At 45.7% G+C, this 13,313-nt stretch overlaps 1 protein-coding gene across 1 annotated transcript in view; it reads left to right on the top strand.

The window, feature by feature from the left end:
- The window catches only part of LOC144754689 (protein-arginine deiminase type-2-like), a 641,882-nt gene that overhangs the window by 282,561 nt on the left and 346,008 nt on the right, over positions 1-13,313 (top strand). The window contains exon 6 of the mRNA XM_078642812.1: positions 494-619. Within this exon, the coding sequence (XP_078498938.1) occupies positions 494-619 (126 nt within the window). The remainder of the gene's footprint in view (positions 1-493; positions 620-13,313) is intronic.

The following is a 13,313-nucleotide window of genomic DNA, read 5'->3' on the forward strand; positions in this document are numbered from 1 at the left end:
ATGAGGGATCTGGGAATGTTTTACCATAATGTTTGGGGAAGCAAAAACAGGATTGCCATTAGAGAATTAGGGCCAGCAGTACAAAGGTCCTTTGAGGTCGCAAATGGCCCGATTCACAGAACCTGGCCGTCTGCGACCAAAAAAAATCTTATTAAAATATACAAAGGGTAATTCGTGATTTGGTAACTTGTTACTGAATCACGATTTGCCTTTTCGACTTGGTAGTTGCATACATTAGGAAAAGTGATTTCCTAATGGCGATATGGAAATAATTGTAATTAGGAAATCGCTGTTGATAATGCTTGTACATCTGGTCCCAAGTGCTTTAAAAACTTGTTCCTGTTATGTGGTGTCAGATGATGATGAATTACCACAGCACTGTGACTGTCAGGACTGAGTTTTCATGGGTGTGATATTGCTCTGTTCCCAAGCAGCTGATAATGCTGATGGTTCTCTTGCATTTTACTCAATAATTCTTTGTATTTGACTATAGATCTAGAAGACATGTCTCGGATGGTACTGAGAACTCGTGGCCCAGAAAAACTTCCCAAAGGATATCACTTGCTGCTTCATATTACTGCGTCTGACTCTGACAAGATTGCCGTTTTTCTCTATCAAAGTAAGGAAAATCCTACACCATGCTACTATGTCCCTTGTTTATTGACATCTTGACAAAACTACATAATCTGCCCCTTTCGTGGTGTACTTGTATATCTTTCCTACCTGTCACTGTGTTTGCTTCATTCTTTGTAGCATACTTTTTTTTGTGCCGTTTTTGGTCCTAGTAAATGTTTCTAAAACAAAGAATCACTCACAGGGTGTGAGGGACTTTCGATAGGTGCACTGGACATTAATTTCTGCACAGCAGCTGTGAGTGCAGCACATGTGTGCCTACAGTGGTGATGGAGAACCAACGAGTTTGGGGCATTTGGTCTTTCTGTGAGGTGGGCAGGTACTGAAGTCTGTCTTGCTATGCAGGGTCAGAGTCCTCACAGCCTTTTATTAGTAAGAATGACCACCATTGTATTGATGTACACACACTCCGGGTGGGGAATTATGAACGGCTGTTATTGATTTGCTAAAGAACTGGGGTTGTTCTTTCCTCTGAGACATGCACTTTCATTACATGGCAGTGGAGAACCAGTATTCAAGTAGGTATCTTTATCGTTTTATCCAATGTCTTGCAGCAGCACCAAGCATGCTCTTTTATGCACAATCAAGCTCCTAGAACAAGCTCACTTTATCTAATGCTTCCAATAAGGACCCATGTCTAAGCCGGGTCATGCCATTCTATCGTATATGCATGTGTCAGCTTTGATAAGTGCACCCAGAGCCACTGTAATCAAGCAGCATTACAGGACCAAAAAATGCATCAGCGTTGACCTAACTATGAGGCAAGAAAATAAACATTGTCCAGTTTGGGATTTTTCTTAGATTCACATACTTGAATCATTACCCGTCGTCAATGTGGGAGTCCCACGGTACAACCGTTCCTGTTCTGAAAGCTACTTCTGCTCAAGAAAAGTCCTTATGACTATAAAATAGTAACTGCAAATGTTAACATTACACTATCAACACCCTAAGCAAGATGATCAGGAGTGCCTACTCAAGCATTTCAGGTAAGGTTAAACGCTAGAAGTAAAGATTATCAGTATTAAATGACCCCCACAAGACTAATGAAATAAACAAAACATCAAATGCCCTCTGGCACAAAGGACTTAACCACAGCAATAGGTCCAACTCAGCTTGTATTATAATTCATTTTTCTAACACAAGAGCAACCCGAATCTCCCTGTGAACCTGAGTATCCAACATAGGTTTTAAACAAGCGTGCACACGGAACTCATACACAAGGAAAAAATAATAAGACAGAAGATAACTGTCGAGTATAAATCTAAAGAAGTGCATATAGATAACCAGTATGAAGTGGTAGAAACCTATTAAGCCGAATTGAGTTTATTATAAGCACGAATGGCAAAATGCATGTTCAAGGTTACCCATTGTTATGATAGTTGTGGGAAGTTTTTAAAGATTTTCAAGTGAAAGAGCCATAACTAAACAAGCATTTGCAAAGCAGTAGGTCTCGCATTTGCGAGAGTTTCAGCTATTAGCATTGCAAATGACAATCCCTTTTATCTGTTTAAAAAACAAGACATAAATAAAAGACATTGGGGCATATTCACAATCCCCTATTGCCACCACAACGTCACTTTCAGTGACATTGTGGTGGCGATAGGGGCCTCGCTTTATTCGTAAGGCAGCGTTAAGCCACTTAACGTGGCTTATCCCTGCCTTGTCAATAAGGTCCCCTTTCACGCTGTGTTTAGCTTGAAAGGGGCGTGCGGTGGGTGTTGTGGTGGGCGTTCAACCACAACACCCATTGATTTTTACACTGCCCCCTATTCACAAGGGCAGTATAAATAGGAGGCCGCGCCAAAATGAAGGACAGGAAAACACTTGTCTTACGTTGGCAAAACAAGGAGAAATGCTTTATTTCGCCTCGTTTTTGATTTTTCCATCTGTGCTGCCTTGAGCAGCACAGATGGAAAAAGCAAAATGCCATGGTTTGTTTATGTACAGGAAGGTGTCTCTTCCTGTACATAAACCAACCTTTTTTTCAAATGCCGTTTTGTAACTTGCATGTGTGCTGCATGAAGCAGCACACATGTAAGTTACAAACTGGCATTTTAGGTTTGTTTATGTGCAGGAAGGGACACCTTCCTGTACATAAACAAACCTCCCTGCTTGCAGACACCCTTGCACTCTGGTGCAAGGGTGCCTGTGTTGGCGCTAAGTTGTGAAACTTAGCACCATTGCATGGGGAAACGTAAGGCTGCACCATATCTGTGTGACTATGGTGCAGCCTTGCATTTCCGAAGTGGCAGAGAGAGGTGTTAAGCTAAGAAGGCTAACGCCTCTCTCTGCCACTTCCTTGTGAATATCCCCCATTGTCATTTACAATGCCAATAGCTCAAACTCGCGTAAATGTGAGACCTATTGCATTGCAAATGCTTATTTTATTTCCAACACTGCTTACGCGAAACATTTTCCAGCTGCAAAGGCCACAGGTGATCAGCCACGGCCGGTGGTAGGTGTAACTGCAGGGCGGTGACGTAGGGAGGGGGAAGGGCAGGGTGGGGGGTTGTAATGTATGGATTACGGACTTTAACAGGTAAGCCAAATCAGCACCGTCGGCGGCGCCGTCGACTGTGGCACCGGCTTCTTTTGCCTCATTGCCGTTAGTGCCTTTGCAGACTTCAGGATCCTCTGCTGATTCATCCCATCGGCGCAATAAGGCTCCGAGCCAACAGTTCTCTGTTCCAGAGCTGCAACCACCTTCTCCAATGTTTGCCACTACCTCTGAGCATGACACTGACTCTGAAAATGAAGGTGACACGTTTGGGCGGCCCATAGTCCCTCTGATTTGATTATCAAATGTCAGGAGTCTGACACTGACGAAGATGGCGGAGACCAAGAATTTCAACCTGAAGAACAGTTGGTCCAAGTGCCTATGGCTACAATTCCATTAAACTTGATCTCAAATCTCCAACATATGCTGGATTATTACAACCGTCGTTTCCCAGCAACACCGCAAGGTACTCCTGTACAATCTCCTGCTGCCGTTGTACTGCCTCCACCGTCTCTTCCGCCATCGTAACCACCCACGACTTCGTCTCAGGTGCAGACGTCCATCAGGATCCATACTACGGTTTATCCGCAGGATGTGGATGATGAGGCGGTCCCAGAACATGAGGAAGGAGAGGTCCATGACAATTCGGACGAGGATGCAGGCGACTAGGATATGGCGGAGTGGGACGATTACAGAACGCAGACGCCCTCTCCTCAGCCAGGAAACTCTGGTGACTCACCTCCTGTAGATATCACCAGTTTTCATCTACTAATGGATAAAGCGGCTCTACGTTTCAAATTGCCTAGATCGCAACGTGAGGAGGGCTTTTTCCTCTATGATTTTAAAGATAAGCCTTATAAGCAGGTCCACACAATTCCAATAATCGATTTTGTTTGGAAGGAGGGAATTAAACTCATGCAAGCTCCAAACTCCTTACCTGCTCAAATACCGCGCCTTGAGAAGAAATACAAGGCCCCAACTGGTTCTCGGGCATGCTTGATCTCTCACCCTAAGCCGGACTCAGTAGTAACTCAGGCTGCACAGCGTCGAGCCCGGAACCCAGCGTCTCCTATTACCGCACCTCCCGATAGAGAGGGTCGACGCCTAGACGCTATTGGCCGCAAGTTTTCAACCATGGCTTCCTCTTCTGTCCGAGCAGCCAATGCCTTGGCCATTTTGGGACGCTATGACCGGCGGATGTGGTCGGACATATCTGCATTAATAGATCTCACACCTGAAGCTTCCAAGGCGGACGCTCAGCAGATTCTTCACGATGGGCAGAGAGCATCGGAAGAAATGATCGACTGTGCAGTCAATATTGCTAGTACTGGTTTCCGTCTGCTTGCAAGTGCAGCTGCCCTCCGACGCCAGGGTTGGTTAAAATCCACCTCCTTCCGGCAGGAAGTCCAATCCAAGATACTTGATATGCCGTATGATGGTGAATCGCTCTTCGGATCTCACATCGATGACGCCCTGGAGTCCATTAAAAAGTACACTGATACGGCAAAGTCTTTGGGCACGTTGCAGTTCCGGAAGCAGTCCTTTCGAGGTGCGCGCGGACGCAGCACTTCTTCCAATTTTCGAGTAGGGCAACAGTACCGCTCCTACAATCAGGGCAACCAGCGTTACACATCCACTCAGCAGATTCGTCAGCAGCCCTCCAGACCCTATAGGGGAAAGTCCTCCTATCGCGGATCCACTCCTAAACGCCAATGACTTTTGTCATCCCCAAAGCTGCTGTTGCTCGTCTTGGTCTTGGTTGGTGCAGGAGTATTGCTGGTCCAGATGCAGGTGAACTTGCAGACGTTGCAGCAGAAGGGTCCGTGGGTGCGTCTCGGGGTGGCTCGGTAGCATCCTGGGATTCGTCCGGCGTTGAGTGCGTTGAGGGTGGCGGCGTCGTACGTCCGGCGGGTGGGATGGGGTCTGCGGGGGCCAGGGGTCCTGGCGCTGGGCGCGGTCCAGGCGCGGACGGGCGTAGACGGGCTTACCTTTGGCGCACCTTAGGCGCTCAATCGGTGCTCCGGCTGCGCGCGTCCGTTGCGCGGTCGCTCTGGGGGCGTCATAAGAAGGGGGACGAGAGGGCGGGTCAGCTGGGCGGCGGGAGCGGCTCGGCCAATGGGCCGGTGGTGGGCTGGGCCTGTGGCGAGCTGCGGCGGGAAACTGCCGAGCGGGCGGCTCTGCTGAGGCTGGGCCGCTCGGGGGGACAGGGGGGCGTCTGCGGCGAAAAAAGGCGGCAAGGCTGGCGAGGCTGGCAGGCAGGAGCAGGCAGGAGGCGGCAGGAGGAGCAAGGGGGTGACCAGGCCTGGTGAGAGGCGCAGTCCTCGTGTGTTCACGAAGGTACTGGCCCCTGTGGTGGCTCACCTGCGTCTCCAAGGAGTTCAAATCTTTCCATATTTAGACGATTGCCTCCTCAAGTCTCAATCCCACCATCAACTATGTCAGGACACTCGTCTTTGCCAACAAATGTTTCAGTCCCTGGGATTGACCATCAACGTTGAAAAGTCACAGTTTGCACCTCTGCAAACCAGAAACTTCTTGGGAGCGATCCTAGACACGAAACTTTCAAAAGCGTTCGTCTCGCACGAGCGTCGACAGAAGATCCTTCGTCTAGTCTCCCTCATTCGAAAAAGACAGTCCGTTTCTGTTCGGATGTTAAAGTCGTTTTTGGGGATGGCATCATCTTGTATCGCACTGATCCCAAATTGCAGATTGCGAACCCGTCCCATTCAGGAGGAACTGGACTTACAGTGGCGTCAAGTCTCCGGGTCCTTCAACGACCTGATTGCTGTCACAGCCCGCATGAGAAAAAGCTTGCTTTGGTGGGCGCAGCCACCCAATCTGGAGACGGGAACGTCGTTCCTCGTTCACGCACCAGATCTCACGCTCACGACGGACGCCTCTCTGGAGGGGTGGGGCGCTCATCTCCAAAGCCAACCATCAAAGGCAAGTGGACTCCGCCCCAACGCATGTGGCATATCAACAGGCTAGAGTTGATGGCGATCTTCCTACGGCTCAAGTCATTCCTACCTGTAGTTCACGGGGAGTCAGTGCTTATCCAAACGGACAATACCACCAGCATGTACTACGTGAACAAACAGGCTGGAACCAAGTCTCCACATCTGTCTCGCTTGGCCCAGTTGATCTGTGATTGGGCTCTACGTCATCAGATCACCTTGACAGCTGTCCATCTGCCGGGCGTGTCCAACATCCTGGCGGACTCTCTAAGCAGGTCCTCTTCCTCAACACACGAATGGGAACTGCACCAGCCGACTCTGGATCTTGTGTTCCACCGATGGGGTCGCCCAGCTCTAGACCTCTTTGCAACACCGGAGAATCGAAAATGCCCGTCTTACGCAAGTTGGCATCCCCACCCCGGGTCGTGCAGGAATGCCCTTTTGATAGATTGGTGCGATCTATTCGCTTACGCTTTTCTGCCAATTCCGTTAGTACCGCGGGTGCTGTGGAAGATGCGGAGGCAGCCCTGCCACATCCTATTGATCGCACCTCGTTGGCCCAGACAGGCATGGTCTTCAGAATTGCTTCTGCTGTCCCAGTGAAAGCCCATTCCTCTGCGTCCCCGTCCAGACCTCCTAACAATGGACAGGGGCTAAGTGTGCCATCCGGACCCTTCCACGCTACAATTGTTGGCATGGAACCTGAGCACCTTGAATTTGCAGACTTGAACATATCTCAGGAATGCAGGGACATCCTTGCTCATGCTAGGGCTCCGTCTACCATCAAAACTTACAAACTCAAGTGGAAGAGATTCTGTCATTGGTGCGTGACAGCAAATTTTCATCCCATCCATTCCACTCCGGAGCAGCTTCTTCCGTTCTTCTTGAGTCTCGATCAGTCAGGACTTTCACATGCTACCCTGAGAGTTGTCCTAGCTGCAATCTCTCGTTTCCGATATGATGGATCTTCTTCCCTCTGTTCGTCTAGAATTATCCGTCAATTCTTCAAAGGGCTCTTCCGCAAGTTCCCACCTGTTCGGCGGCCTCCTCCATCTTGGCACCTCAATGTTGTCCTATCTTAACTTATGAAGTCACCATTTGAGCCTATCCATAAGGCGCATATCAAATTCCTCACCTGGAAAGTTGCGCTGCTTTTGGCTTTGACTTCATCTCGCCGCGTGAGCGACCTTCACGCTTTTACTGTCAAGCCGCCTTATCTACAGTTCAAACCTAACGGAGTGGCGCTTCGCACCAACCCCTCTTTCCTACCTAAAGTGCCTACGGATTTTCATCTGAATGAGCCTGTGTTCCTACGAACTTTCTTTCCGGACCCAGAGTCTCCGGCGGAGCAGTGCTTGTATTCTTTGGACATCAAACGATGCCTTAAATTTTACATTGCCAGAACTGCCTCCTTCCGCAAGTCCGATCAACTGTTCATTGCTTACGGACGACTGCGTAAGGGGCTTTCTTCAGCCATTACCTTCTGCCATCAACTAGCTGGCAAACCATTGCAGTCTTCAGTGAGGGCACATTCTATGAGGGCGATGTCTTCATCCACTGCCTTGCTTGCTGGTGTGCCTCTGCATCAGATTTGCCGTGCTGCGACATGGTCCAGCAGACACAGCTTCACCAAGCATTACTGCTTGGATGCCATCAATGAAGCGGATACCGCAGTGGGACAGGCAGTACTTCGTCATCTTTTCCACTAAGGTGAGCCTCTGTTCCCCCCTCCTGGGTGTTTTTGCTGTGATTGCTAATGATGTTTTACATGACTGTATTATTATTACTGTCTTGGTTTTTTCCATATGTGCCTAGCAATCTCAGCTCTCGGAGGTTACTGCTTTCTATTCTATTCAAGCATGTGAATCTATGAAAGACACCCCTAATACTGGAGAAGAACAATTGTTACTTACCTGTAAACAGGTGGTTCTCCAGTATTGGTGTCTTTCATAGATTCACATGCGACCCACCCTCCTCCCCGCAGAGGCTCTCTTCTCCTCATACACTCTTGGTCTAGGGCTGGAGCTTCTGAGGAGAAGGTTCTAGAGGGTGCCTGCGCCTGATTGGCTGTAATTTGGACTAACATAATGACACTAATGTGTTACAAGTAGTTTTTCTCTTTGCCATGCATTCCTATGTAGGAATCGTTTTGGAGGTTTTCAGTTGTATTTCCTCTTCTTTTATTATGTATTATGTTTTCATATATATCTATATATTTAGAATTATTGCTATTTTATTTACCTTGGGACTCCCACTTCGACGACGGGGAATATTCAAGCATGTGAATCTATGAAAGACACCAATACTGGAGAATCACCTGTTTACAGGTAAGTAACAATTGTTCTTTTCATTGGGGGCAACAATAAAAGAATAAGAATAACAATAAAAGACTTCCCATGTTGCCGGTGTGTCTTCCTTTATTAATGGTGAAGAACCGCAGCCCACAAAGGAGCCACGTTGTTTTGACTACTGTAGCTCCCTCTCACTCCTGTTAAAGACAGTAAGATTCAAATTGTGTTCGCAACAAATGAGAATTTTATTGCATGGGAAAATCATTGAATAAAACGTCTGTCGAAGAAAAAACTGCTACGTTATTTTCTATTTTTTTTATTCAATCGTGTCAACCGCGCGGTGCCGAGATTGTAACATAAGTAATGAAAACGAAAGGAAATGGTGGCCGCGAGAAAGAAATAATAATAAAAAGCTGCGATCTCGGAATGGTAGTGGGGCAGGCAAATACAGCAGAAAGTGGGCATGGCGTGCTGAATGTAGCAAAGCACATCGTGCATGCAAGTAAGAAACCCAATAAAGAAAAGATAGCTTAATGACTAAAAAAAACCCTTTCAGTGTAACACCTGAAGTAAAGGGGCTAGTCGCCACAGGAGGTGACAAATGAACAGGAGGCTCTACTATGGAGGGACTAACAAGCCTATTAACCAAACAAAAGCTTCATATATGAAGCACAAAGACAAGCCAATGACAAACATGGGTGGCGAGTAGGCGGGGCTTCTACTCCGTACTCCACTACAACGAGTCTCACAGGCTCGACCTAAAAAGGAAAATACCAACAAATATATGGTACATTGGTATTAAATAGTTAGACACATTCAGTCAAAGCACCAGAGAAACACAATAACACTAGGGAAATCCCAGAGTGTATGTTTTTTTAGAACAAAAGGTCTATGTTGATGGTGTTTTGACCCTATGAGGGATAGGAGGATCTCATCAGGACTGTAGACGATCTGGGGGACTGGTAAATAAAGGGGGAAGTTTGCTCGGGGGCTAAATGACTCAATTTGATAAGTGAAATGAAGAAGATACATAGAAAATATACTGGTTTATCAAAAAGCAGTGCCTGTGTGTATAAATAACATCTATTGAGTAGAGCAAGAAGATGCTGCAGAGTAATATTGCCCGGGAGGGGGAGAGAGGTTGGTTTCTACAGGGGAAACAATCAATATTCAGAGTAGAATAATGCTGGCAAATTGAAATGGAAGAGTGCAGTAGCGCTAACCGTGGTGCACTTCTCATGAATAGAGGGCGGATGCCCTAAGGATTAAAATCACCAAATTGTAACATTAATAAGGATAATAATTGGGGGGGGGCGTGGTCTGGCCACGCAGGAAGATCGCCGCCTGAAAGGTGAGCTCCTCCGCGGGAAGGACCCCTGACGGGATTTCCTTACTTACCGGCGGTTGAAGAGACTCCTGTTCTTGCCCATCCATAGGCAGAAGACTTGAAGATGGACTCAGCTGAATTTACTGACATACGGTGACCGCTAAGGTGATTTTCCGACATTGAGCGTCAGTGAGGTGCTAGAGGTGCTCACACGGATCTGTTCTACCTCGTGTTTCCCTGCTTGACGCGTTGCTTTAGGCCACGCCATTTTTTCCTCACAAGGCCGCGCCTTCATGTCGCCAAGTGCCGGTAAGAACTCCCTTATGACCGCGCCGCCTCACATCAAGAAAACCGCGCCTCTTGGGAAATTTCTATCCTGACGGCAGCGGAACCAGCGTCTTTCACAACTAATCGACTGGCATGTCTGAGGCCGCGCTTTCTAGTCTGACAAGGCCATTTCTCCTCACTTGACACGGCAAGCACGCTTCCTCATGTAGTTTGAGAGGCTTTTCTTTGCTTCCTGACACAGCGTCTCCTATTGGTGTCAATTTTGCTGTAATGCAATAGCTATGAGAAACTGAGGCTGTATCCTTCATTTCAAATACGCCTCAACCCTTTTTGTTGTTGTATATCACTGTCTTTCATGTGACTTGGGAATTCACCCATTGTTCCCCCTCTCACACTTATGATTAAGGGGAATCTTTTGATATTGTACAACTTAAGTCACTATATAACTTGCCTCCCTCCTTTTACCTTTTTGCATTTTTACAAAGTGTGCTTATATTTGTCATTATATATGAGTCTATGAATTTAGGTGGGGGTAAGCCATGATTACTTTTCAAATGGAACTGTCTTTAACACATATTAACGCCTGGCTGCTAATGTAAAGGTAAATGATGTATTGTTAATTGTTTACATTTATCGTACACGCATTTGCCAGCTGTCATAATATTGCAGATATTTTTCTGTATCTCCTCAATTGTCTTCTATAGTACGTTTTATATATAATTACCTCATACCACGAAACAATGCCGCTACGCTACTTCAAAGTTTCCATCAAAAAGGCTATGCCTGCTAATAAGCAAGGAAACAAAAATCCTAAACAACCTCTCTTCGCGGACGCTCCCACACAATCTAACACCATGCCAATGAAAGGGAATACATCTTCTTCATCCAATTTGCCTCAGACTTCGCCCACCACTACTGCACATGCATCATCGGAGACCATGCAACATATATTACATGAGAAATCTGGGGTCAGTCGCCAATTAGAAGGCATGGATATCACAATTACAACCTTGGCTGAAGAAACCAAGTCAATTAGAGCAGACATTACAAGTTTCCATGCCAAAATTGAAGATCTTGATTCCAGGGTTCTGGAAATGGAAAATCGTCTTGAATCAATTCAAAACAAAGACCAAGATCTTCTCTATCTTCACAGCAAAATCATTGACTTGGAAGACCTCAGCAGAAGAGACAATATCCGCTTCTTTGGATTACCTGAACATATTGAAGGACAAAACACTAGAGCATTACTTTGCAATCTCCTCCCAAACCTGTCTGGTATTTTTTTCAATCCACCTCTGGAAATCCAGCGATCTCACAGAATTGGTCCCCCACGTAAAGATACTGCACTGCGTCCGTGACCGATTATTGCTTGTTTTCTTCGTCATGAACAGGCAAGACAACTGTTGGCTGCAGCTCGCTCACAAGGTTCTTTTTCTTTCGAGGGTCATATAATCCACATGGCAGCTGATTTTTCTAAGGAAACGAATGAGCGACGGAAAGCATTTCTCTCCATGCGCCCACAATTGCGACAACTAGACATCTAATATGGTTTGTTTGAGCCTGCACACTTTCGTATGACCAGAAACTGAGTTTCTAAAGACTTCTACGATCCAGCACATCTACAGAGATTCCTAGACGGTATCAAACCTCAATACATGGAAACGCAGCCCTCACAATATGACCAACTTCAATCATCCTCTTCTTTCTCACCACAGCTACCTGAGTATAGACGATGAAACCTTCGTGATTCTAGACACCGTGGTAGGGACTTGGAAAAGACTCAGCCGCACCCACGACGATAAAAATTCAGCTGTGCAATTTGTCTCTACCTCCACACAAGATCCGCATAGAGACAAATCCAAGTCTCTTCTTAAAACTCCCTCAGATGCGGACTGAACAACTTTCTGTTATTTAATTGGTTACTCATATGTTTCGATGTAGTTAACAGTAGGCCTTGTATTTATTCTTAGTCTCCCTCAATTGATACTAATAATGGAGTTAATTTGTCTGACTTTACATATTATGATATTCAAATATGGTTGGGTCTGAATAGTTTGCAGCTACTTAATTGATTACTCATATATTTAGCTACAATTAATAGTAGAAATTCTATTCATTTTTGTTTTTCATTCATTACTGTCATATCAGATCTAATCTGCCTACTTCTGCATGTTATGTATTCAAACATTGTTAGATGACTTGTAGATAGTATTCTCTTCTACTTTTCAAGGTTTTGCCCTCTCTGATACATCTCACTCAAGTTGGCTTTGTCCCGGGGCATTCCTCTCGGAATCATCTCTGTACGTTAGCCCATACATTGTGGTCTGCCAAACATCTTTCAGAAGATGCATTAGCCCTTTCACTTGATGCAGAAAAAGCGTTTGATCTCAATAAATGGGATTATCTTTTTACAATAATGCAACAACTTGGCTTAGGTGATCAATTTATAGCTAAAGTACGCTTATTTTATGAAAATCCTTCTGTTCAGGTGAATTGTGTTGGTTTTATATCTGATACATTTCCGTTTCGGAGAGGAACTCGCCAGGGTTGTCCTCTGTCCCCCCTCCTTTTTCTTTTAACAATGGAACCATTGGCTGCTACAATTCAACACTCTGCTCAAATAATAGGTGTTCCCCTTCCAATTGGATATTCTAAAATCTTATATGCAGATTATATTTTATTTACACTTACCAATCTTCCTCAATCTCTTACGTTTCTCCTTCAAATTATTAATGATTTCTCTTCTTTTTCAGGCTACAAAATTAATTGGGACAAGAGAGAGGCTTTACCCATTTCCGATGGCACTACAAAGGCAGCTGTACATGGCTTTCCTTTTCACTGGCAGTCTTCACACCTTAAAAACGTAGGAATTGTAGTTAATAAAGGTCTGGAAAGGTCTGGAAAACATGGTTGCAGACAATCTAGCTCCTCTGCTATCTCAGATGCAGCGTGATTTTGACAAACGGAAAACTCAGGTTATCTCTTTGGGGTAGATGTTCAAGCTATCAAAATGGTCACTCTTCCCCAGTTCATTAATGTTTAAGGCATGATTCCCCTTCAGATTCCTCTAGCTACGCTTCGATCAATAGATTCCAAGATTAAGACCTTCATATGGGGTTCAGCTAGGCCACGCCTTGCAATGACAAAAGTAAAAGACCACCAATTATATGGAGGAATGGGTCTTCCATCAATTGAACACTACTACTTTGCATTGCATATCTCTCAATTCTCTTATTTTTTACCAGGATTCAAAGATATTCCACAATGGGTTTATATTGAGCGCCATCTTTTATCCACAGACTCAGGTCTCTCTCTTTTGTATG

This window comes from Lissotriton helveticus, chromosome 5_1 (assembly GCF_964261635.1).
Source record: "Lissotriton helveticus chromosome 5_1, aLisHel1.1, whole genome shotgun sequence".
In the NCBI taxonomy this organism is placed as follows: Eukaryota; Metazoa; Chordata; class Amphibia; order Caudata; family Salamandridae; genus Lissotriton; species Lissotriton helveticus.